This window comes from Portunus trituberculatus, chromosome 12, assembly GCF_017591435.1.
Source record: "Portunus trituberculatus isolate SZX2019 chromosome 12, ASM1759143v1, whole genome shotgun sequence".
In the NCBI taxonomy this organism is placed as follows: Eukaryota; Metazoa; Arthropoda; class Malacostraca; order Decapoda; family Portunidae; genus Portunus; species Portunus trituberculatus.
The window spans coordinates 975,539-998,038 of NC_059266.1; the positions used below are offsets into that span (position 1 = coordinate 975,539).

A 22,500-nucleotide genomic window follows, 5' to 3' on the forward strand; every position below is an offset into this window, starting at 1 on the left:
CTCTCTCTCTCTCTCTCTCTCTCTCTCTCTCTCTCTCTCTCTCTCTCTCTCTCTCTCTCTCTCTCTCTCTCTCTCTCTCTCTCTCTCTCTCTCTCTCTCTCTCTCTCTCTCTCTCTCTCTCTCAAGGTGGGACAAAGCCAGTCGTTAGTTCCGTTCCTGAGTTGCCTGCCCCACCCACCCTCCCACCGGCCCTCCAAGCTGATGCATGCCTGGGACCTCATCTTGCAGTATTACCACCTCAAGAAGGGACACCAGTATAACCGCACACCTGCCAGGAGACTCAGCCAGGTGTGTGTGTGTGTATTTACCTAGTTGTAGTTTTACAGGGCCTGGGCTTTATGCTCGTGTGGCCCCGTCTCCATATCTACACTTATCCAATCTTACTTTAAAAGTGTGCACACTTGTTGCAGACACTACTACTTCTTGCATCTCCACAGAGCTTCAACCTGGAGATCACTGGTGGTGGAGTAGTGACCAATAAACAGTCTCTACTTGGTGTCATTGGCTCCATCATCTCCACTCACACTCCTCTCAAGAGATCCTTTGATTCGCACCTCAAGGCCTTTGTATCGTCTGGTCTAAAGTAAGCTTGTGTTGTACTCCTAATACTAATCTAGGTATAAAGTTTGAGTCTTTATCGTAACTGATTTTTGCAACACATATCTCACTAGTACTGGGTTATGAGAATATTGTTGCCATATTCATTGTGCTGTAAAAGATGAAAAGAAAGATGAAAAGCAGAGGAATGGGGCTGAGGATCTGTCATATGGAGTTTTGCAGTCATAAAGTTTTTACTGGCTCAATTGTTTGCTATAGTTCTAATAGCATAGTGTCATGAGCAAAGTTATAGCAGTTTGTTTAGGACATATTAGTTCATAATAATGCAGAAATTGTGTACTTTATTTCATCACTCCAATAGCATTTCCTTTGTTCCTTGCCTCACCTTCCTTTTATCCTGGCATACACTTTTCACTGGTTATAATAGGTTAGTATCATGAGTAATGGATATAGAAGTTTATTTATGACATCTTAAGTCTTCATAATGCAAAAATCATGTACCTTACTTGTTGCTCCAATAGCATGTTCTTTATTCCTTACCTCACCTCCCCTTGATTATGATATACACTTTTCACTTGTAAGAGCTTAGTCTCAAGAGCAATGGATGTAGGAATTTATGACGTCTTAATTTATGATAATCCAGAAATTGGGTACTTTTCTTGTCACTCCAATAGCATGTTTTTTGTTCCTTGCCTCACCTTCCTTGCTACTGGCAGTGTGTGTAATTGTGTTCTCCCTGCAGTCAGAAGAAGCTGGTGGTATGGCTGCGGCTAATATTCCGCACGCAGGCACTGATGGAGCAGTTCTACCAGCCTTGGAGTTCGCCAGTCTTACAGGTGTGTGGTGGTGTGTAGTGGTACTGTAGTACTAAAAAAAAATAATAATAAATGAATAAATAAATAGATAAAAAATAAATAAATAAAAATAAAATAATGAAGTAAAATAAAATGAAAATAAAAATAAATATATAAATAATAATAATAATAATAATAATGATAATAATGGCAGTAGTAGTTGTGGTGATGGTGGTAGTGTTTCAAGATATACCCTTTGTTTTTATCTTTATTTATGGCTGGCACTCTCAATAAACCTTTTCTTATTCTTTTTTTGTTGGTCTTGGCCACATGATGCTACTCAAACATGCCGGAACTAGTGAGCTACATAGACACAATGAGATGTTTGGCTAAGAATGATAACGCTGCTTGGTATACTGTAAGACTTTCATATTATACACTTATTGGCTCAGGTTCATAGTTACTCATTAGAAATTGGAAGGAATTGAGTTAAGAGATCAACAGTGGAAGTATTGTTAAATGGTGTGATATCTAAGTGGATGAGAGGCTTAAGTTATTGAGAGAGAAAGAGAAAGGGAGTGTGAAATGAGAAAAAAAATTGGTGCATAATATCTCTCTCTCTCTCTCTCTCTCTCTCTCTCTCTCTCTCTCCTCTCCTCTCCTCTCCTCTCCTCTCCTCTCCTCTCTCTCTCCACTAACATCCAAACAACTTGCAGGATTCGAGGATGCTCTCCGCTCTCTGGATCGACTCACACCCCACAACTTCCGCCTGCCTGTTGACTTGGCTGTCCGTCCATTCCAGAACATGAGGGATGCTTTCTGAGGTGTCCCCTTGGCAGCTGCAGTGGAAGGGACAGGATGCTGGGACAGTATTATTCAATTCATCCTCATGGAAACATATCTTGTCATTCTGCTTCACTGCATGTTTGTGGACTAGGAAGTGATTGTGATGAGTGTGTGATGGTGAATGGAGGTAGACAAGTAACTATATAGAAGCACTACATGGAGAACATATCTTGTCAGTTTGCCAATATGCATAGATGTGCCATAACAGATGTAACAAATACTATTAATGTGTAAGGGAGAGGTTGTAAATGGCTTAACACACACATGCACAGACACACAGACACCAAAAAAATAGTAATTTCAACAATACACAAAATTAGAGACATATATGACATAATAACATAAAACATCATACATTATCATACTGTGTAGCTGAGAGTTTGAATGGTTATAGTAAGAGATGGTAATAGTGAACTAATTTAGTAGTGTGCTATGTGAGAGGAAATTGCAAGGAACAAGTGCCTGTATGTAGTGAGTGCAGGACTGAGTGTGTTTAGTCAAGGAACAGAGCCTCATCCAGGCATGCAGGTGTGGAGTGTTCCAGCCTTCTGAATATAAGGAAGCCTGTAGCCATTGAGGGTGCAGCTTTGAATTGGTTCTTTAAGAGACAGCTGTGAGTCATGATTGGCAAGGATAGCTCCAGTGGGATAGCTTTGTCTGTCTCACACTTCAATGCCTTTGTATGATGTGTTCTAAAATAAGCTCTTGTGACACTTCATCAGCTGCTCTGGATATATGCTCTTCTATCCTTATTTGTCTCCTCACACCTCATGGGTGTTGTGTGCCTCCACAGTCTTCCCACTTGATATCAATCCCATGTATGTGTGGGCACCAGTGAGGCTTGTAAGTGATGGAGGACTGTTGACTTCAGGCTTGGATTATTGATATGTCTCACTCTGACTGACCATTGAGCAGGTCGTTGCTGATATGACCATAGCGCAAGGCCTTGTTACTTGAGCTAGCTGTGGTCACAGTCATCCTAATGTCCTCAGCTGTCCCCCATTAAGATATTTGACTGCTGTCCCTCTGGTATGCTATCATGGACAGACCCTTGGGGAAGCTAGTAGAAGCAAGCATCTGATATGCAGGCCTGAATTTGGCACTGTGGAAGGTACATGTGTTCTTTTGACTAAGTGTATGAAAAATTGTGAAGGAAATGAGGAGAGAATGTTGATATTGACAGATGGGTGTGTATTTATTAATGATTTATTTACCTATTTAAACAAAGTGAAAAGTAATGATGTACCTTATGCTCTGTGCACTGCAAAGCAGACAGTTGAATATAAGATGAGTGACATTGTGATCAAGCTGTAATGGATAGAATGACAGGTGGCTGGCATGGCAACCTTTATGGATGTGAATGCCATTGCTAATCTTCAGTGACACTTCCTGGCCTGCTCTTGTTGCAGTTGTCATTGTTTCCTTCAGCTTACCTCTGAAAAGTTCCTTGTTCATTAACACCATGAAATGAGCCAACACTGCATAGACTGTAGTAAACTTTATGGGAGAACCACTCACTCAGCATAACTGACATATGATGCCAGCCAGCTGTCACCTCCTGCCCCCATGGACTTGGTCACATGGTTATAGTATTTCTAGCTAGAAGATGCCATGGTGCGATTCATATAGCAAGAAATCTAGATGAAATTAAGATGTCATCATTCAGTCACTTATGTCAAAATATACTTGTAGCAGAGAGAGAGAGAGAGAGAGAGAGAGAGAGAGAGAGAGAGAGTACATATACTGGTCCTCTCTCTCTCTCTCTCTCCTACACATCACAAAACTACCAGCCACACTTCTGCTGATACCATACCCATGACCCATACCTGTGCACATTTTACATAACCACTTCCTGGGTGTTCTGCCACTACCTGTTGGTACCTGCCACACACAGGGGAGAAGCTGTCAGTTTCCACGCCAGACTTACTTGGTGTTCCTGTGTGTATTTCATTATGTTTGACAATGGTGGTCTGTAAGTTCAGATTTGTGTTTGACATTTGTGTTCGAGAGAGAGAGAGAGAGAGAGAGAGAGAGAGAGAGAGAGAGAGAGAGAGAGAGAGAGAGAGAGAGAGAGAGAGAGAGAGAGAGAGAGAGAGAGAGTGAGTGAGTGAGTGAGTGAATGAGTGAGTGAGTGAGTGAGTGAGTGAGTGAGTGAATTTTAGTTTAACCAGTAGACCGTGTAATACAGAGAGATCTGCTAAGTATGTACAATTAAGGGAAAAGGTTATGCAGTTTTTCTTGAGGTGTTCATTACCAAATCAAGACTAACAACTACCTGCTGGTGTTTGGTCTGCTGTGAAGTGGAGGTTGTCATCTGTAGTGTGTGGTTATAGGTAAACCAAGGATGTTGCACTATTATCATTGTGTCATGTAGTGCAGTGGGTTTATCCATGTTTTATTTGATATTGTTCTCTTGAGTCCCAATTGTTTTGAGATCATCATTTGACTGACCACTTCACTAAGTCTACAATATCTACTACTAAAATTTGTTTTATTCTCAATTTAGTTCACTATAAAGCAACTTTACCATTGTGTATTGTTTGCTCTTAAATTGGAGAATTACTTGGTAGATTGAGACATTTTAATGCTAAATGAATATTTGCATTATTTCAGCTGCATGTATTCTGAGCTGCTACTTGTCATTTTGAGATGTACTACTTGATTGAGAACAGTTTATTTTGCCACTGAAAGATATTGAAGAAATGTGGATGAATATTTCAATTCCTTCAGTATTTTATTGTATTTTTAGCCTTGTATTTAGAGTTTATAATCAACTTCAAAGTACAAAAGTCTGAGCAAAGTATTAGCAGGTTGAGTGAAGTTATTAGGGAAACATGTGCCATTAGAATTGCTGGAAAGGCAAGAGAACAGTAGATATGAAAGATTTCCATGTATGTGTATATGAGTTTCATTAAGATGTGTTGTCACCAGCTATCATGTTAAGAAACCTTTTCAAATGCCATATTTGTATAGTTAGAGGGTGACAGAGGGCGAGCTCCAGAAAGGATTATAATTCCATTGCTGTGTCTCTCCAGCAGATGGTAGTGCATACTTGAGAGGTCTCTCTGTACTACACACTGTACACTTCCACTATAACCAATGGAGGATCAATGCCAGTATACACTTCTTGGTATCTCATGTGCTTGACAATGAAGTATCACTGCATTTCACTGTCCGGCAGATACATTTGTGTGACATGAGTGTAAAGTTATGCAGCCAGTGTGACTTTTGTCATCAGCCCGTTTCTTGTATACATTTGTGTATAAAATATACAGTAGACTAATGCAAGATTACTGGAGATAGTTTGTGAAACCTGACTTTCCTTGTGTGAAAGAAAAGGAGAAAAACACTGTTAACAAAGAAATTCTTATTTACAAACACCAGCACTGGAAGTAGTGTAGTGTGATACACGACAAGTTCTCGTCACTCTACAGACAATCTTCTCATTCATCACTTTCCACGTAAATGTTTCCTAACAACTTTATACAGCACAAACCCTAACAATTACATTCCTAGGAGGATGATTGCTATTGTTTAATTATTTATTAATTATCTGTGGATTGAACTTTATCTCAGTGTAAGTTTTCATATAGTTTCTGCATTTTTGCAAGAGGAATCTGAACTGTCATTGTAAGTTAGTCAGTATTATTTTTTGCGTTGAAAGGCCTAATTATTTTTTTGGCAATGGTGTATCTCGGCTACATGGCTTGGCTCCCTGGCTGGGCTGCTGCTGAGGTTAGTATCACAATGGTTGAGGCAATATGGGTGACAGCAAGCCTCAGGTTTTACTATCCTGAGTGGCCTCCTGATGCTGCTGCTTTTGCTTGGCTGCCACAACATCCTCCAGCTCTTTGTCCAACCGCTCCTTAGCACGAAACACCTACAGCAAACGGGGGAAAGGAACAAGGAGGGTCATCATTGCTATAGCACTAAAGTCATGCTTGGAAAATCATCACTATAGCAGAAGTTAATCATACAAGAATGTTATTTTTCTTTCCATTCTCTTTAAAATAACTCGTCTATAATAATCACTTGATCTGCAAACAATTTTCTTATATAATCTGATAAGTAATTTCCAAACAAACCATAAGACTTGACAATGAAGGAAAGCAATGAATACTGAGGGAGAGAGTATCAAGTTACTCTGGATCAAGACAGTGTACCCACCTTGCTCTGGACGTAGAAAGACCCACCCTTACTCTTGTCATTGATGCTGAACAAATACTCATAATTCTTCTGGATCTTCTCCTCGGTCAGCTCTTCCACGTTAAGGATCTGCTTGGCCTCCTCCAGTGTCATGCCCAGCTTCTGATTGGTTGCTGAGTGCCGTGCCCCAGCTGCCCCACCACCTGCCCTCTGTGCTGCCTGCTGGCTCGCTGCAGAAAAATACCACATTATCTCTCTGACGCTGAGATTAGTCAGGTAACAGAAGTGCCCTAAAGATATACGAGGAACCTGGCTTTTAGATCTATGATGACAGTAACAAGAAAATACAATGATAGAATTGCTTTACTGTGTGTGTGTGTGTGTGTGTTTTATGTCATTTACAATCACTCCCTTACATAACAATAGTATTTGTTATATCTCTTATAGCCTGTGTGTATCAAGTATATGGGCCTAGGTCTAACTATCAATAGTGTGCACAAGCCTAATAGCCTAAAATTAAAAACTGTATGGATAAAAAATGTCATCCCACTAAAAAAATTGTTGCAAACGGCAGACTCCCCCCCTATCCCCATTAACTACGCCAATGTAGGATGGCACATCAGCAGAGTGTAGCTTCGCTGGTTACCTGGTTTGTCAATTCTGGGTACATGCAAGCCCATCAGGTGAGAGAAAAAAAATGTTTAAAGTCATCAGATATCAGAAATCACACAAATATTAAGAGGTGAGCAGGCTTGCACACTCACCGGCTATCTCCTGCTTCAAGGCCCTGGCGAAGGCACGCCCCACCACCTGCAAGCCAGCAATCACTACTTGGGCTAAGTGCTTGGCCTGCAATGCAACACACCATGGTTACACAGAGTTTGACTTCAAATCTTGTATATGTGTATTATGATTACACACACACACACACACACACAGAGTTACCCTATAACCTTGAGGTCTATGCATTCAGAGACCAAACCAGATAAACACTAGAGAACAGAATAAAAAAAAATAAATAAGAATAAAGTATATCTGTGAAGAGAACTTACATAACAATCACACCCATCCAAACACAAGGAGCTAGTCGTGATGAAGGACATAAATTAGGAGCAGGTGGTGATGCCTTACCATCGCAGCGTGAGGGGGTCCAGCTGACAGGTTAGAGAGAGCCCCGCGTGACGCAACACTCGATCAGCTGCTCCTCGCCGGCCACGCTGGGGGGATGTCTGCCTCTATATCATTGCCATTCTCCCACTTATTTAGCTTCACACAGGTCCTTCTCCTCCCCTTCACTTATCCCTGGTTGTTGTTACCTCCTTCAATGGTGTGTTAGCGTGTTGATGTTGGCGTTATGAGGGCTGCAATGTTGTTGTTGGTTTTGTTGTGGGTAGGACAGCCCAGACCAAGACCGATACTGTTCCTGCTTTGACCCTGACTGAGATAAGTTTTTATTTACAATGTAAGAGGGACGCTTCCCTAAGGCGTAGAAGATAAAAATGAAAAAAAAACCTACTGATTATTTCAGCACCTAAGAAGTATGACAGAAAGATTACCCAAATAATTAGGGTAGCACGTTAGGCCATTTGCAATATTTATTTGCCCTATCTGGTAATATCGCTGCATTAAATAGGTGAAATTAGCCTTGTTCTAATGTTTAGGTAAATAATAAGTAAAGTATCAGGTGTAAATATCAACTGTCTATACATTACATGCCAAATGTCTGTAGTCCCTTTTGTACTAATGCCAGATTAATAGTTTATTGATAGATAAAAGAGCACCAAATAGAAACAAATGGTTGAAAAATTATTTAAAGTATTTAGATAAAGTAAAAGTTCAATTAATGTGTGTGAGTAGCAAATGTTTATATACAAAGTGTGTAGGCCCGTGGGTGTGTGATGGGTGCGTCCCGTCCCCGTCCTCTCTTCATTGGGTATTATTGGACCTAACAGCCAATTATCTTACATGTTCCTTGGTGCAGGCCTGTCCCGGAGGTCCCCCAGGTGACGGCAGCACACAATACAAGGCCCGGCCAGAGGGAGTGATGGGGCGGTGCTGAGACTCGCTCCCTGAGGTGGGTCTGGCTGCTATTTCCGCTGCCTATAATAAGGTATTTCAGCATTGCTTTCATCACCACGGGCTGGGGCGGCAGTGTGGCGGCCTGGCAGACCTCCCCTAGATATTTGGTGAGCGTAGGGTGCTGGTGGGGGGCGGTGTGCCTGGTGTGGAGGTGTGGTGTGCTAAGGAGCTGTGGGGAGGTCACGTTACAATTCTGACTTACCGTTATCGGTGATGCTGACTTTGGGAAATGTTTGGTCGTTTTGATACTTTCAGTTCATAGTGTAAGGCACATCGTTCCCTGTGTTCCGATGTGTTAAGTATGACATATACATCAAGAACTGTCTGTTTAGTCGTCCCACAGTCTCCATCATAAACCTGGGGCCTGAGGGGAATGTGGGGGAGGGAGTGGAGGGGGTGTGAGACAGCTCCAGCCTGGCAGTGGCAATTAGAACATATATTTCTCTCAAGAAACTTTGTTTATGTTGGTCTTGTGCAGTTTATTCTTTCATGCATCAAGTAAAGAACAAAAAAAAAAACATTCCTAAAGTATGGGAGAATAGAGACTTATGTTAAGCACAACTGCCCCACAGGGTAGAGTGTTGTGAGTGTTCCCCACCACCACCACCACCACTAGCAGCATGAGGTCTCCTTCCTCTAGTGCAGGCATCACCAAGGCCTGGGTGGAGTTCATGCTGACAGACTATGAGAGCAGGAAGATTCCCTCCACCACCGTCACCGTCAACAAGTTCACCATCAAGAATGGTAGGTGTTGGGTGTTGGGTATTGGTGTGTCATGGACTGACTGGGGAGGTATAGTCTTGCCATTATGACCTTACCTTGTGTGCCGTTAGATATAGATAAGTCTTGTTTGATTATGGATAATGTATTTTGTGACAATTTATTTTATATACTGTAGTTGCAATTTCATGAGTATTGGTTTGAAAATTTAAAATGTTCGTAATGCATCGCTTGTAAGAATTATTAATACTTTAGTCAATATTGTCATAATATTCCCATCACTCCACTAATTTTCCCATACTTGACAGCCACCAAGCCCGGGGAAAGCTTTAATGCAGAGCTTATTCTGCTGGATGTGAAGGCGGTGCTCGGCACTGACGGCCAGCCAGCTGATGCAAGGCAGGACAAGGAGTATCACTTGGTGGTGAAGTTCCTGACCAAAGACCCTCTAACATGTGAGGTGATCAAGCGGTGTGGCTACCACATCAAGGAGCTCAAGATGTACTCGGAGGTAGTGCGGGAACTCAATGATTTCCAGGCCACTCATGCCAGTGACAAATACAGACTCTTCCTCCCTGAGTTCATCTACGGCAAGTGTACAGAGAAGGAGTACGTGCTGGTTATGGAAAATGTGAAGGTGTTGGGCTATGAGACAAACCCTAAACAGGAAGGCCTCAGCTTCGAGCATGCCATGGTGGCTGTGGATCATGTGGCACGCCTCCATGCCGTCTCCTACTCCTACGACAAGACGCACAACTTCCTGGAGAAGTTCCCCTGCTTCCAGTTTAGCACTGCTATTAGCACCTTTTTCAAGCCAGTGGTGTGGGCCTCCCTGGCCAATGTGATCACCTTCCTCAAGAGCCAGAAGATGTATGAGGACATGGTGAAAAAGCTAGAGACAGGACGCACCACGCTGCCCGTCAAGTTTGCTGCACTGTGGGACGATCAGACCAGGCACCGCTTCCTGGCCCTCACTCATGGCGACTTCTGGAACAGCAACCTGATGTACCGGCACGATGACGGTCACAACATAGAGTCCCTCAAGCTGATTGACTGGCAGATTGCACAGTGGAACAACCCCGTGTTTGACCTCCACTATCTGCTCAACACCTCCACCTCCTTCGAGATGCGGAGGGACCATGCGGAGGAGATCCTGCGGCACTACCACACCACCTTCACCACCGCCACCAGCGCCATGGGCACACCCGTCCCTAACTGGAACTACGAACAGTTCAAGGCAGAGTTTGAGCGGACATCCCTGGTGGGGTTCCTGATGGGGATGTGCCTGATCCAGGGCACGCTGAGCAAGGCTGGAGAGAACATCAACCGGGGGGGCTCTGCCTGCTGCCCCTCCTCCTGCTGGCTGACGGACAAGATCAAGTCGGGCTTTGCAAAAGTGGTGGTGTCCCTGGCCTTCAAACCATCCTCCTCTTACATCATGCGCACCAGCATCAAGAAAGTGCTGAGTCCCATTGGCCAGGAGTTGGTGGAGGGCAGCAATGAGTTGCTGAACAGCAGGCTACTGGACCTACTGTTGGAGGCCGATGAGAAGGGTGTGCTGGATGTGCTGAGTCTGTAGGAGGCACCGGCAGGTCAGGTGTGCCCAGTCGCCACAGGCAGCTCAGACCCGTACAGGCACTGCAGGTAGGTGAGGTCTTCACAGGTGCAATAGGTAGGTGATTTACAGTGTGGTGCCACAGGTAGATCAGGTCTGTGGAGGCAATACATGTGATCTTGGTCTGTCAGCACCACACACAGGTCAGGTTTTGAGGGTAAGTGATAGGTAATCCAGGTTCATACACATGGCAGGTCAGGTGTATAGGTGTTGACAGAGGCATCATGACTAGATTATCTCCACAGACACCACAAACATGTCATGTTACAGAGGCATCATAGATCAAGTTGACAGGGATAGGTCAAGCTCACAGAGGCCCCACAGGTACCCCTGGCTATTTCCCGCTGGCCTTGGCTTCCAGTGTGTCTGTCTGCCTAGGATAATTACACAAGTTCAAATGAAGCTTCTTGGCAAGGAAAGATGACTATTTTTGTACGTAAACTCCATCCTGTAGATGTGTGAGAAGACAGTGGGTTGTGTAGATCTTTTGTAAGGTGTCTTTGCTCTTTTAATGTGTTCATCTGCTTCTCAGGCTTTTAGCAGTGGCTTTCCCTCCCTGGCCTCTCTAAGTGATATTGAAAGATATCTTCTCTGGGGCATAATTAACTTTTGTGGTTTGAAAAGAAAGGTTTCAGTATACTACATAGAGAATATTTTTGCTAGGTGGCATAATGGATGGTTTCAAGTTATTTAGTAAAGTATAATTGAAGTGATGATGATGACCATAATGTTGTAGTATTAATTGCAATAGTAATAACAACACTCACTGAAGTGCCTCATTTGGGTTTTGTGAAGTAATATTTTTCTGCCTAGTGTAAGACAGTGTTGTGACCTGGATCCTGTTACTGGGACCTGCTGCTCACAGCCACACACTGCACCTCACACACCCCATTCATACTCTCTGCTGTGTACTTTTTGTTAAAATTTTACATATATATTTAGATAATTTGTTTTCAGTGGTAATTATTTTATGTTGAGGTAGCGGTGTGGTGTGTTGTGAGCAGTGGGAGGCATGTGCTAGTGTGCTGGCCTGGAGGGTAGTGGTGGTGGTGGTGGTGGTGGTGGTGGTGAAGGTGATGGCCCTACCAGCCAGTACCTTCACCATTGCTTTGATTTTTAAAAATTGTTGTGTTCTAATTACCAAAGGAATGCCAGTTGACTAATTGGGAATTATATAATATTACTAGATTTTGAGAATGTGAATTTTAGGTAATTTTATATATATGAGTACATGCAGAGAACTGGCACATTCAGAGTGGGCCAGTGAGTGATGAGTATGTCAGCATGGCCACTCCTCACCCTGGGTCATGGTGAGTTTTGGCACAGACTGGCCGGCCCTGGGAGAGGGCAAGGTGGTGGATGCATTCCTATGTAATATTTTCACAATCTTCCTTTAACTGCTGCTGACGCTGCCACCGTGCCACAGTGACCTCAGTGTGCAGCGGTGACTCCTAGACTGATGATTCATAGTGTTTTATGCAATATTCCCTGTAGTGAGGGAGGCCTCTTTTAGGTATCATGGGATATTAACTTTTACTGTGTGTATGTGAGAGTGTGTGTGTGTGTGTGCTCGTGTGTGTGCATGTGTTACTCACCAGAAAATGAGAAGGTTGAGTTATCTTACAGTTGGAGTGTCACTTGCCTTCTTCACATTTGTGGAAAGTAGCTAGAGCATCTACACAGAGACTTCCAGAGCATTGCATAATGAAGAGAAAAATGAAACCAAACTATTCTACTTAATAATTTTTACTCCTGTGGCAATTACCTGTTTGTAACCATGATTGGAAATGCAATGCCTGTCAAGGTGGTAGCTGCTGTGCATGTCACCCAGCCTGAGGTGCTGACTCTTGCTGCACACCTTTCCTACGTTGTCTGGATCGAAGTGGTGACACTTGCATGTTTCACTAACTTGGGTTGCTTCCTTGCTACAAATTAACTTGTGATGAAAGCACAACAATGCACAGTGAACAGCACAGCTTGGCACTGTACAGCACAGCAGCACCACACCTCTGCTGGAGGCTGGTGTATGTGTTTATGTGTCACACAAATGTTCTCAGATGCCTTCTTCAGATGTTTGTTGCTAAGATATTTTCCTGGTGTCATAAGTATGTCTGTCTTAGCTTTATATGTTTGTTGGATTAGCTGTTCTCTTAAGCCAAAGGCACAAAGCTTAACTGAAGCACAAAGCAAAGTTTTAAATGTCTAAGCACTGCATTTTTCAAATAATCTATTTTCCTAACTAACATAAGGGTAGTAATATTCTTATAGGCAAACTTGTAGTTTTCATTCTTGTGACATGCTATTCATGTGATGCATTTTGGGTCAAGCTTTACTAAGCAGCCTCCTGGTGAGTGTTGTCATGCCTGTCAGTCATGTCATGTCATTGAGTCATGCCACTAACCCTTTGGAGAGTGTCATTTCCTTGTCCAATCTCCACTATTGTTTGAGCCTCCTTATCTTGCTTACTGTTATTTTTTGCGTTATGTGTTGAGTGTTAAGTGTGTGAGTGAGTGTGTGTGTGTGTGTGTGTGTGTGTGTGTGTGTGTGTGTGTGTGTGTGTGTGTGTGTGTGTGTGTGTGTGTGTGTGTGTGTGTGTGTGTGTACAGTATATAGATAGACTGGTGCTGGGATGGCGTGAGGTGGATATGGTGCCAAGTGCATGTTGTGAGGAAGCAGTGTGAGGCAGTGGAGTAAACTGGCCCAGGCTGAACCATGACAGTGTTGAGGACCTTGGGTGGTGGTTGGTGAGTGTCTGGGTATCATGCAGGGTGTTGGAATAGTAGTAGTAATGTGAAGAACATGGTGTGTGTGTGTGTGTGTGTGTGTGTGTGTGTGTGTGTGTGTGTGTGTGTGTGTGTGTGTGTGTGTGTGTGTGTTGGTGTCCACAGACTAGTGAAGGAAGAGTAATCACCAGTGCCTTAGTGAGGGTTGCTTGCACGTATATTTATGTATGAACAAGTTGAATCTATGATATATATTCTATGTGTTGTTAGAAAAATAGAGTATTTAATATATTTGTATAATTTATAGTTTACACTGTCAGAAGGGCGTCAAATGTGTGTGTGTGTGTGTGTGTGTGTGTGTGTGTGTGTGTGTGTGTGTGTGTGTGTGTGTGTGTGTGTGTGTGTGTGTGTGTGTGTGTGTGTTTTAATGCAGATGGGTGAGGATGTATGTGTGTGGATGAAGGAAGCACAGTAATATATGAAGAATAATTTTATGATTTTGTACCATTTTAAAGACTTCTTGTTTGATTAATGTACTGAATTGATCTGTTATCTCTGCCAGCGAGGCGTGTAGGATAGACGGGAAGGAAGGCATGATGAGTGTGTCTGTTTGTCTGCCTGGTGGATGTGAGTTACTATGTTCATTTGTCTTGTCTGATCAATGTTTTATTTATCGTCTGAGTCATTGTAATGGTGAGATAAGATGTTACAGTGTTAATTAATAGGGATATAAAGAAAAATGTGTTCTTGTGGCTTGAGTAACTATTATTATTATTATTATTATTATTATTATTATTATTATTATTATTATTATTATTGTTATTATTATTGGTGTTGATGTTACTGCCATTATTGCCAATGTGTTACCTATTGTTTTGTGTTGAGTGAGACAGGACAGGTACAGACAGAGCAACACTTCCATGTGCAGAGTTAATGCAACTCAGGAAGGTGGTTAGTGTGTGTGTGTGTGTGTGTGTTGAGGGAATGACTTGAAGTAAAGTATTAGCAGTGTATAAAGCACATAACAGTTTTGCAACTCTACATATTCAGCTCAGGATTTTAAGAGAGAGAGAGAGAGAGAGAGAGTGTAGTGGTAAAAGCTGTTGTTACGTGTAGCTCAAGAATAAAAAGAGATATACAGATAGAGAAATGTATTGATATTATGTATAGAAAGCTTAACAAGAATGAATAAGTGAGTGAATGTTGATAGATTCTTGATTGCTTTTGTGTGTGTTTGGGTTTTAAGGAATGATTAATGAGACAGTTTGCATTATGGTGTGTGTGTGTGTGTGTGTGTGTGTGTGTGTGTGTGTGTGTGTGTGTGTGTGTGTGTGTGTGTGTGTGTTAAGACAGGTCTATTCAGTTTTTTCTTCATCTGATGATGATTTTTCATGCTGTTTTACCTGCATTTTATATTTTTATAGTCTTTTAATGAGTGTGTGTGTGTGTGTGTGTGTGTGTGGGTGTGGGTGTCCCAAATCCTATAGTTAGTGCTAATTAAGTTGCCCCTTTTCTTCCATCCTATGAAAAAAAAGTATAATTTGAATTCTTGGCTTGTCATTGTTTTAAGGAAAAGATAACTATGAATTAAAAGTAAAAAAAAAAAAAGAATCAGTTTCATAGCAGTAAGTTTGTGAATTGTGGAGAGAGAGAGTGAGAGAGGTGTATGTGGTAATGATGAAGTGATGAGCATTATTTTTTGTCAGTAATGGAGAATTGACAAAAGAGTGAAGGTGTCTGCCTTCGCTGTGCAAGTGGTAATAATAAATGTGACTGTTGTACTGGGCTTGTTTCTTCTCCTGTTGTGCTCAAATAGTCATAAATGAATGGCCAGCTAGTGTTGACACATTAGGGAGTTTTAGAAGATGAAACATTTATGGATGTGCCAAGTGGAAATAGGTAGGTGTATTTCATAGAGGGACCACCACACGTAGAACTAACGGCTTACAGCATTCCTTGTTTTACCTTCTGTACACTCGGCTTCCTAATTGATGAAACAGTTTTCCCTGCCTATATTATCAAAAGTCACAACTATCCTTTTTTTTTTTTTTTTTTTTTTTTTTCCAAGGCATCGGTCACTGGCCTTCTCTGCTTCTTCCTCTCCACATCCTCTTTCCCGTCCCTCACCCAACCTCCCACCCCCCGCTTCTTACACCTCAGAGAGAGAGAGAGAGAGAGAGCGGGGGGAGGGGTAAGGAGGGTAAACACGACAGCAAATACTTAAATGTATAAAATTCGACACAATCTCTCTCTCTAGAAACGGTTGGCAGGTGTGTGTGTGTGTGTAGGCAAGCCGGTTAGTGATGCTGCACACACACACACACACACACACACACACACACACCTGCTCTCACACCTGTCTGTCCTCCCATACTTTACCTGCCTCGCATAACACCCGAACTCTCCCACGATGGCGCCTCTCCTGCTGCTCTTCCTCCTCCCTCTCCTCTTCTTTCCCATGTTCTCCAGTCATACAACACACAGGACTATTACTAATTAACATTCTCTTTAGTTCATGAGTCTTACGTCATCTAGTATCGTCTGACTATACTCTCAAACGCTTCCTTCCTGCACCTTCACTAAATTCAGAAAATTCTATAGTTGAAGTGATACGGGTTTTGAAGGGCGTTTTTATGGTTCTGATGCCAAATGGATGAGATTTTTACATTATTAACAGTGGAAACAGGCATAAGAACGTTGTTTATTATCTATCTGGCTCTTGAAAAATAGTCGTAGTGGAAGCTAGAGCAGTTTTGGGTCATGTTTTCGCACTTCAGTTTTAGTGGAAGCAGTATGTTCATGATAGCTTATTGTCCTTTGGTGGAAGTTATTGAGGTTTTCAAGCTGTTTTAATGATTCTAGCTATGGTTAGTTTTTTTGATGGAAGTTACTGGGTTTTGAAGGGTGTTTTTGTGGTTCTAGCGATAGTTTTACGTGTTAGAGGTGGAATTTGCATCGTTTTTTAATTGATTTTTTTTCATTTATTTTTTAATTTATTCTTGCTTTAGTAATGATAGGCCACAGTGGAAATTATTGGGAGTTTTCAATGATAATTTGTAATTTTATTGAAAGTGAAATAAATCCTACTAGAAATTATTTTGGGACTTATGGAAATTCTTCTATTCATATTTTAAGAAGCTCTAGTTGGAGTTGTCATTTTCTTTCAGTAATGTCTTCATGACCAGTGATTGTTTGACGAGCATTCTGCATCACCAATTCAAAACAGATAAACAAAGATAAAACATAAAAAAAAACATCCATGAGAACCTGAGTGCAGTAATCTCCATGTCATCTGAAGAATAGGTAATGTTGATGAAACACCAAATCGTTTCAGAATTGAGCCTCGTACTGTCTCCTCCCGCGCCGCTCACCAGACAACACATGTGACGGTGAAACATCCACTGACAGATGGCATGCGGCGAGATGTGCTCTCACCGCCTTCTTATCTTTCAAGCTCCTTTGTGAAGAGTACTAACCTCTCTCTCTCTCTCTCTCTGAAAGTAATCATGATAAAGAAATGAATTACCACGCTCAGGATGGATATATAGTTTACTTTTGGATGGAAGAAGTTAGTACATTACGTATGCTAATACTAGCGTTCTGTGAAGTCGTCATTTGCTATAGCGGGGGTTGCAGAGTATGATAGCGTGAGGAAATGAGACAGAAAAAAAGAAAAAAAGAAAAGAAAATGAAGATAAGTAAAGAATAAGATAGAAGAATAAATGAATGAATGAATGAATAGAAAAAAAAGATGGATATAGAAATAATTTAGTGACAAGTTAGTAATACATCATTATTCGGAAATTAGCGATAATTCTCTCCACTAACGATCCTTGTTTGCCTATACTAAGCTAACAAAACACTGCAACACAACCTGACACATCCCAACACTAACACACCGCTTTACACTGACACACAAAGCACCCTAACACTCCCTAACACATAAAAACACGTCTACTAACACACTACAACAGGCAATGATACATCCTGATACTAACCTATAAGAATACATGAAAAAAAACACCTTTAAACACACCATAACATCAAAACACACCTTAAACGTATCCTAACACACTCTAAAGTACCCCAACACACTCTGGTCCTATCACCCTAACCACCATGACATTGAATTCACCCTGAAACATTTTACTCCCTCACCGCAACTATTTTCAAAGCCCACATCATGATTCTACAAATTCTCACGTGTGTTTCTCCCGTTCACAATGCAGAAACCTTTATCAATCTGCCACTGTAACCATAAAGAAGCACAATTAGAACCCGTGTAGCTTTGAATCTAAAGTAATTGGAATTTAGAGGAGGTACAACGCAGAAATGTTTCAAACTATAGTTCCATTGGTATCCTACGAAGCGAAGGCACAGGGCCAGTGTTATTTAGGAGGCCTGTGTGGACGCTTGGTTTAGTCAGCACCGGTTCTCTCTTTACCCTGCCGCCCTATGTGTGATAAGATAGTGCCATCATACCTCCAGGCACACGTATGAGAGAGAGAGAGAGAGAGAGAGAGAGAGAGAGAGAGAGAGAGATTGGATCCGTTTTTTTACGAGTTTGGTTGTGGTTTTGTTTATTTTGATATAAATAATAGGTGATTTTTATCTGTTTATTTATCATTCAGTTAGCTAACCTATCTATCTATCTATCTATCTATATATCTATCTGTTTGTATGTGCGATTGAATTCTCCTGTTTTTGTTTGAGTTTATGAATCGTTACTCATTTATTTTGTGAGGTGAGTACATTGTTTGTAGAAGGCTTATCACCGGATTGCACACGGAAAAGAGAGAGAAAAAAAAAAAAGAAGATAGGGAAGATGGAGAGGATGGAGAGAGGCATCAGGGGTAGGGAGGGGAAGGGAAAAACTGAATTGTAGAGGATAATAAATAGAGAGAAGAATGAAAAGGGATAGATGGATTAATGGGTAACGAGGAACAAGCATAATAGAAAAAAAGAAAAAAAAAGTATGAAAGAGAAGACACGGAGAGAAGGAATAAGGGAAGGAGAGAGGGACAAGAAACAGAAATAAATAATAAAGTGAAGGAGAAATGTGGGGAAAAAAGAGAGAAAGAAACGGAAAACAGATAAAGAAAGGAAGATAGAAAGAGGAGGAAGATACACATAAAAGAAGGAAAAGAGAAGGAAGAGAGGCGAGGATGGAAGGAAGAAAAAAGGGATAAAGAGAGAAATAATGAGAGGAAACTATATAAGAAGAGAAAAATAAGGGAAAAATAGAAGAGAGAGAGAGAGAGAGAGAGAGAGAGAGAGAGAGAGAGAGAGAGAGAGAGAGAGAGAGAGAGGAAGGGAGGAGCAGCGCAGAGATAAGGCAATATTGTGACAGGTGGTGCATTGTGAATTAGTTATCAGTTACGCCTCTATATAAACATAGCTATCATCGCCACAGCCAGAGTGCCTCGTTTCTCCAGCCAGACCCACGCGGGACCTGTTTTGCGCCTCTCAACTCCCCCAGGTGTGTCTCGGCGCGGCCCCAGGTAACTCACAGTGCCCAGATACAGTGCCAGGAAGACGGTGAAGCAGGTAATTAGTGTTGGTAAGGCTTTCTCTCTCTCTCTCTCTCTCTCTCTCTGGCATGAAAATTCCCTCGAAATCCTTTTAACTTCAGCTAATGCTTGTCAAACTATCATTACAAACATTGAAACACTTGAAAACTACAATAACTTCAACCGAACCCTGTAATATTAGCAGAAACATGAAAACACCCTCGAAAACACCAAGAATTTCAATAAAACCTGTTAACTCCTTCCGTACTGGGACACATTTTTACCTTGAGATTTGTGTATAATTAGACCATATTATGAGCATTAGGAAGGGTCTATGAAGGTCAGAAGATTTATCGGCAGAGTCATTACTATTTTAACACCCACATAAGTTTCTGAAGCTGTATAAAATCACCAAATAGTAACTAAAAGGCATATGGAAATGCGTCATGGTACTGAAGGGGTTAAAAGTCAGGATGAATGCTTTAGTGTGCGTGAGAATACAGTGTTTACAATTTGTAGAATCACAAGACGAAGATGAACATATAAAAGGGTAACGGAGAAATAAAAAGGCTGTTGTTGAAGTACGGTCAGCAAAACCACTCGCCATTCCCTTGGTCGCCTGAACCATTCGGTCAAATTATATGAAGCATTGATTTGTTCGCCTGGCTCAGTCGACTGCGGGGTGGTCTGTCTCCACGCCGCACACTAGTGAAAGAAAAAGGAAAAGGAGTTTGAAAGAGAAGCTGAGAAAGGAAGGAAGGAACGGTGAGAGGGACGAGAAAGAGGTTTGAAAGAGAAGAAATGGAGAAAGGAAGGAAAGAAAGGGGAGAGAGACAAGAATTAAAGAGGCTTGAAAGAGAAGAATGAACGAAGGAAAAAGTGACAAGAAAGAGATTTGAAAGAGAAGAAACGGAGAAAGGAAAAAAAATGAACAAAGGAGGGAGGGACAAGAAAGAGAAATAAACAATGAAGGGAAGGAATGAACGAAGGAGGGACAAGAAAGGAAGAAATAAATGAAGGAGAGAGTGGCAAGAAAGAGGTTTAAAGGAGAAAAAAAAAAAAAACGGAGAAAGAAAGGAATAAACGAAGGAGGGAGGGACAAGAAAGAAGAATAAACAATGAAGGAAAGGAGAAATGTGGAAAAAAAAGGGGAAGGGAGAAAAAAAGGGAAAAGAGAAACAGAAACCAACGCCATACCACAAGTGATTCTCAAATCCTCCTTTCATCACAACCCAGGGAACAACATTCTCAACAACATGAAGTACGGTATGAAATGTGATTGAAAAGAGGAAACGGAAGAAAACAAACAATACAGTAATACATTAAGCAAAACCAGAGGAATCTTAAGCTGTCAGTACAAAGACTAGCTCCGCATCTGCACCATCTACACCACTACCTGCATCTATCCCTCAGTTGTGATATTTGTGCTTTCTCTGATCACGTTGGGTTACATTACAGTACATTAACAAACAGTCCGGTTAGGTTACATTAATTTTGGAAGCAACAGGTAGGGAAGGATGAGTAAGAAGGTGAAATGAATCGGTGAAAAGGCAGCTGTGTGAAGGTGTGAAAGCTGGACATAGGCAAAGCTACGCCGCCGCTACCCCGGAGTGTCCTGTCCCGCTGTCTCTCAAGTACTTCGAATGAAATCTACATTTATAGTTTGTTCGTTTTACTTGGGATGCTTAGGGACGGCGGAGCTGCAGAGAGAGAGAGAGAGAGAGAGAGAGAACATCTGAATTTATATAACAGACAACAGTTCTTTAAAACAAATGGATACGTAATTGTCACTCAGCTTATATAACAGTTACACAACCACACGTGTTCGAGACTCCGAAAGATGTTCGAACCGGTGTGTCGGAGTGACTAAAATGCGTTTAGTTCGTGGAGTTCCTTTGAAGAGTGAGGGTGTGAGTGTGTCGCTGGGAACGAGTCCCTCATTACGGTGTGTTCCTCGCCTGCGTGTCTCAGGAGCTTTGTAAGGGCGTGAGTACTGAGGCTGTTGTGTGTGCAGGGCTAGATTTAGGTCCGTGGAGGGCCCTGGGCAGCAGAGTGTGGAGGCGCTCAGCCCTCACAATAGGCTGGAATGCCGAGCGAGGCACTAAAGTAGCAACAGATATTACACTAAAGCACTATACTACCCCAGCAAGAGTATTCACATTTTGTTTCCACCATAACAATAATGATACTTGAAGAATAATAATAATTCCTGGAAGTACTTGTCCCAACTCCCGAGTAAGCAAATAAACGCATTCGAATTTGAAGCAAATGTATTTATATTAATATTTCTATTTATCAATATTCCATGCAGCTTATTAATGCATACAATATATTCTAATGAAAGGAACATCTTTATTTAGTGTAAATGAAACAGACACATTTGTATTGATGATAATAATAAAAATAAAAGTAATGATAATTATAATAATGATAATAATAATAATAATAATAATAATAATAATAATAATAATAATAAAATATTGAGAGGTTCATAGAAAACTAGTGTTTGCTTATCAAAGGGAAAACTATTCCATGTTTGGGCAACGTTTCTTAACCTTTTTTTTTTTTATGTCTCCCAATTATTTACAAAATGTTGAATTAAATGGAGGCCTCACATTGTGGAGACCCATGAGCCCCATTCCTAAATCCAGCCCTGTGTGTGTGTGTGTGTGTGTGTGTGTGAAAGAATTTTTTTTTCTGTATGCAGGTATTTTGTGTTATTATTATTATTATTATTATCATTATTATTACTATTATTACTACTACTACTACTACTACTACTACTACTACTACTACTATTGATATTGTTTTGTTGTTACTACTAGTGCTGTTCATAACTTATTGCTTTTCATTGTCTACTGTGTATCATGACTGTCACCTCCGTCACTGTTACCTCGTCTCACCATCGTCTTGCCATGATGTTGTGTACCGCTCATCACCAAGCAGTGGTGCAGTGGTGTGCCGGGATGCAGCACTCAGCACTACCTGGCGCATGGCACACACAGCTGATGAGTGCCTGGCCTGAGTGACGCGAGAGTGGCGTGATGAGAAGGGAAAAAAGTAGTTCATTGTTCCCAGGGCAAAATTGAAAGGCAGACAGTCAGAACATTGAATCTTTAATGAGAACAAATGCACATAGTGAGATATAATGATACCAAGCCTGTGGCAGTACTAGGGTGGTCGGCTGCTGGGCTCAATCGCGTAATACATAACAATACTCGGGATTCTCACAGCGAAGTAGCAGCCAGTTGACCTCCACAACACTATATATAAGAATGATTATAACCACGGTGCGCCCCAGGGCCACTGACACCACCACCCGCCCCGGCAGGTGGAGAAGGCGGGGAGGGGAGGGGTAAGCTGCGTGTTACTGCTGACTTACCCTCTCATCCTTCCCCGCCCTCCCCGCCGCTCCTTCCCCTCTAGCCTACGCCATGCAGCCTGAGGGATGCACCGTGCCTGCCTCGCCGCAGACTCCTGCCAGTGGCTGTCAGGGGCAGGGGGAGGCA

General features: G+C 41.8%; 3 protein-coding genes across 7 annotated transcripts in view; 2 read left to right on the top strand and 1 right to left on the bottom strand.

Annotated features, from left to right (window-relative positions):
- The window catches only part of LOC123502712 (RUN domain-containing protein 1-like), a 14,407-nt gene extending 8,916 nt beyond the window's left edge, over positions 1-5,491 (top strand). For 3 of the 4 annotated variants that reach the window (XM_045251932.1, XM_045251933.1, XM_045251931.1), the window contains exons 11-14: positions 127-288; positions 438-583; positions 1,301-1,394; positions 2,069-5,491. In XM_045251932.1, coding sequence (XP_045107867.1) covers positions 127-288; positions 438-583; positions 1,301-1,394; positions 2,069-2,161 — 495 coding nt within the window. In that variant the 3' untranslated portion in view covers positions 2,162-5,491. Of the gene's footprint in view, positions 1-126; positions 289-437; positions 584-1,300; positions 1,402-2,068 lie in introns of all 4 variants that reach the window. The other variant, XM_045251934.1, reaches the window with a different exon arrangement.
- A 59-nt stretch (positions 5,492-5,550) lies between these two features.
- Positions 5,551-7,789, bottom strand: LOC123502713 (mitochondrial import inner membrane translocase subunit tim16-A-like). Its single transcript, XM_045251935.1, has 4 exons — positions 7,476-7,789; positions 7,109-7,193; positions 6,366-6,574; positions 5,551-6,078 (listed from the first exon to the last, which is right to left on the bottom strand). The coding sequence occupies exons 1-4, from the start codon at positions 7,476-7,478 to the stop codon at positions 5,977-5,979; spliced, it is 399 nt and encodes a 132-aa protein (XP_045107870.1). The 5' UTR covers positions 7,479-7,789; the 3' UTR covers positions 5,551-5,976.
- Positions 7,790-8,226: 437 nt separating this feature from the next.
- Positions 8,227-15,262, top strand: LOC123502876. Of its 2 annotated transcripts, none has more exons than XM_045252163.1 (3): positions 8,227-8,454; positions 8,996-9,167; positions 9,452-15,262. In XM_045252163.1, the coding sequence occupies exons 2-3, from the start codon at positions 9,044-9,046 to the stop codon at positions 10,720-10,722; spliced, it is 1,395 nt and encodes a 464-aa protein (XP_045108098.1). In that variant the 5' UTR covers positions 8,227-8,454; positions 8,996-9,043; the 3' UTR covers positions 10,723-15,262. The 2 variants fall into 2 exon arrangements, with proteins under 2 accessions (XP_045108098.1, XP_045108097.1); XM_045252162.1 differs by having other exon boundaries at positions 8,227-8,418.
- The last annotated feature ends 7,238 nt before the right edge of the window (positions 15,263-22,500 follow it).

Bases quoted from the DNA above. Each gene is read 5' to 3' on its own strand.
- LOC123502876 (XM_045252163.1), top strand. From the start codon at position 9,044: ATGAGGTCTCCTTCCTCTAGTGCAGGCATCACCAAGGCCTGGGTGGAG. The intron at 9,168-9,451 runs GTAGGTGTTGGG...CATACTTGACAG, and splicing joins CAAGTTCACCATCAAGAATG to CCACCAAGCCCGGGGAAAGC.
- LOC123502713 (XM_045251935.1), bottom strand. The intron at 6,575-7,108 runs GTGAGTGTGCAA...ATTTTTCTGCAG, and splicing joins CTTGAAGCAGGAGATAGCCG to CGAGCCAGCAGGCAGCACAG. The intron at 6,079-6,365 runs GTGGGTACACTG...CGTTTGCTGTAG, and splicing joins CTTTCTACGTCCAGAGCAAG to GTGTTTCGTGCTAAGGAGCG.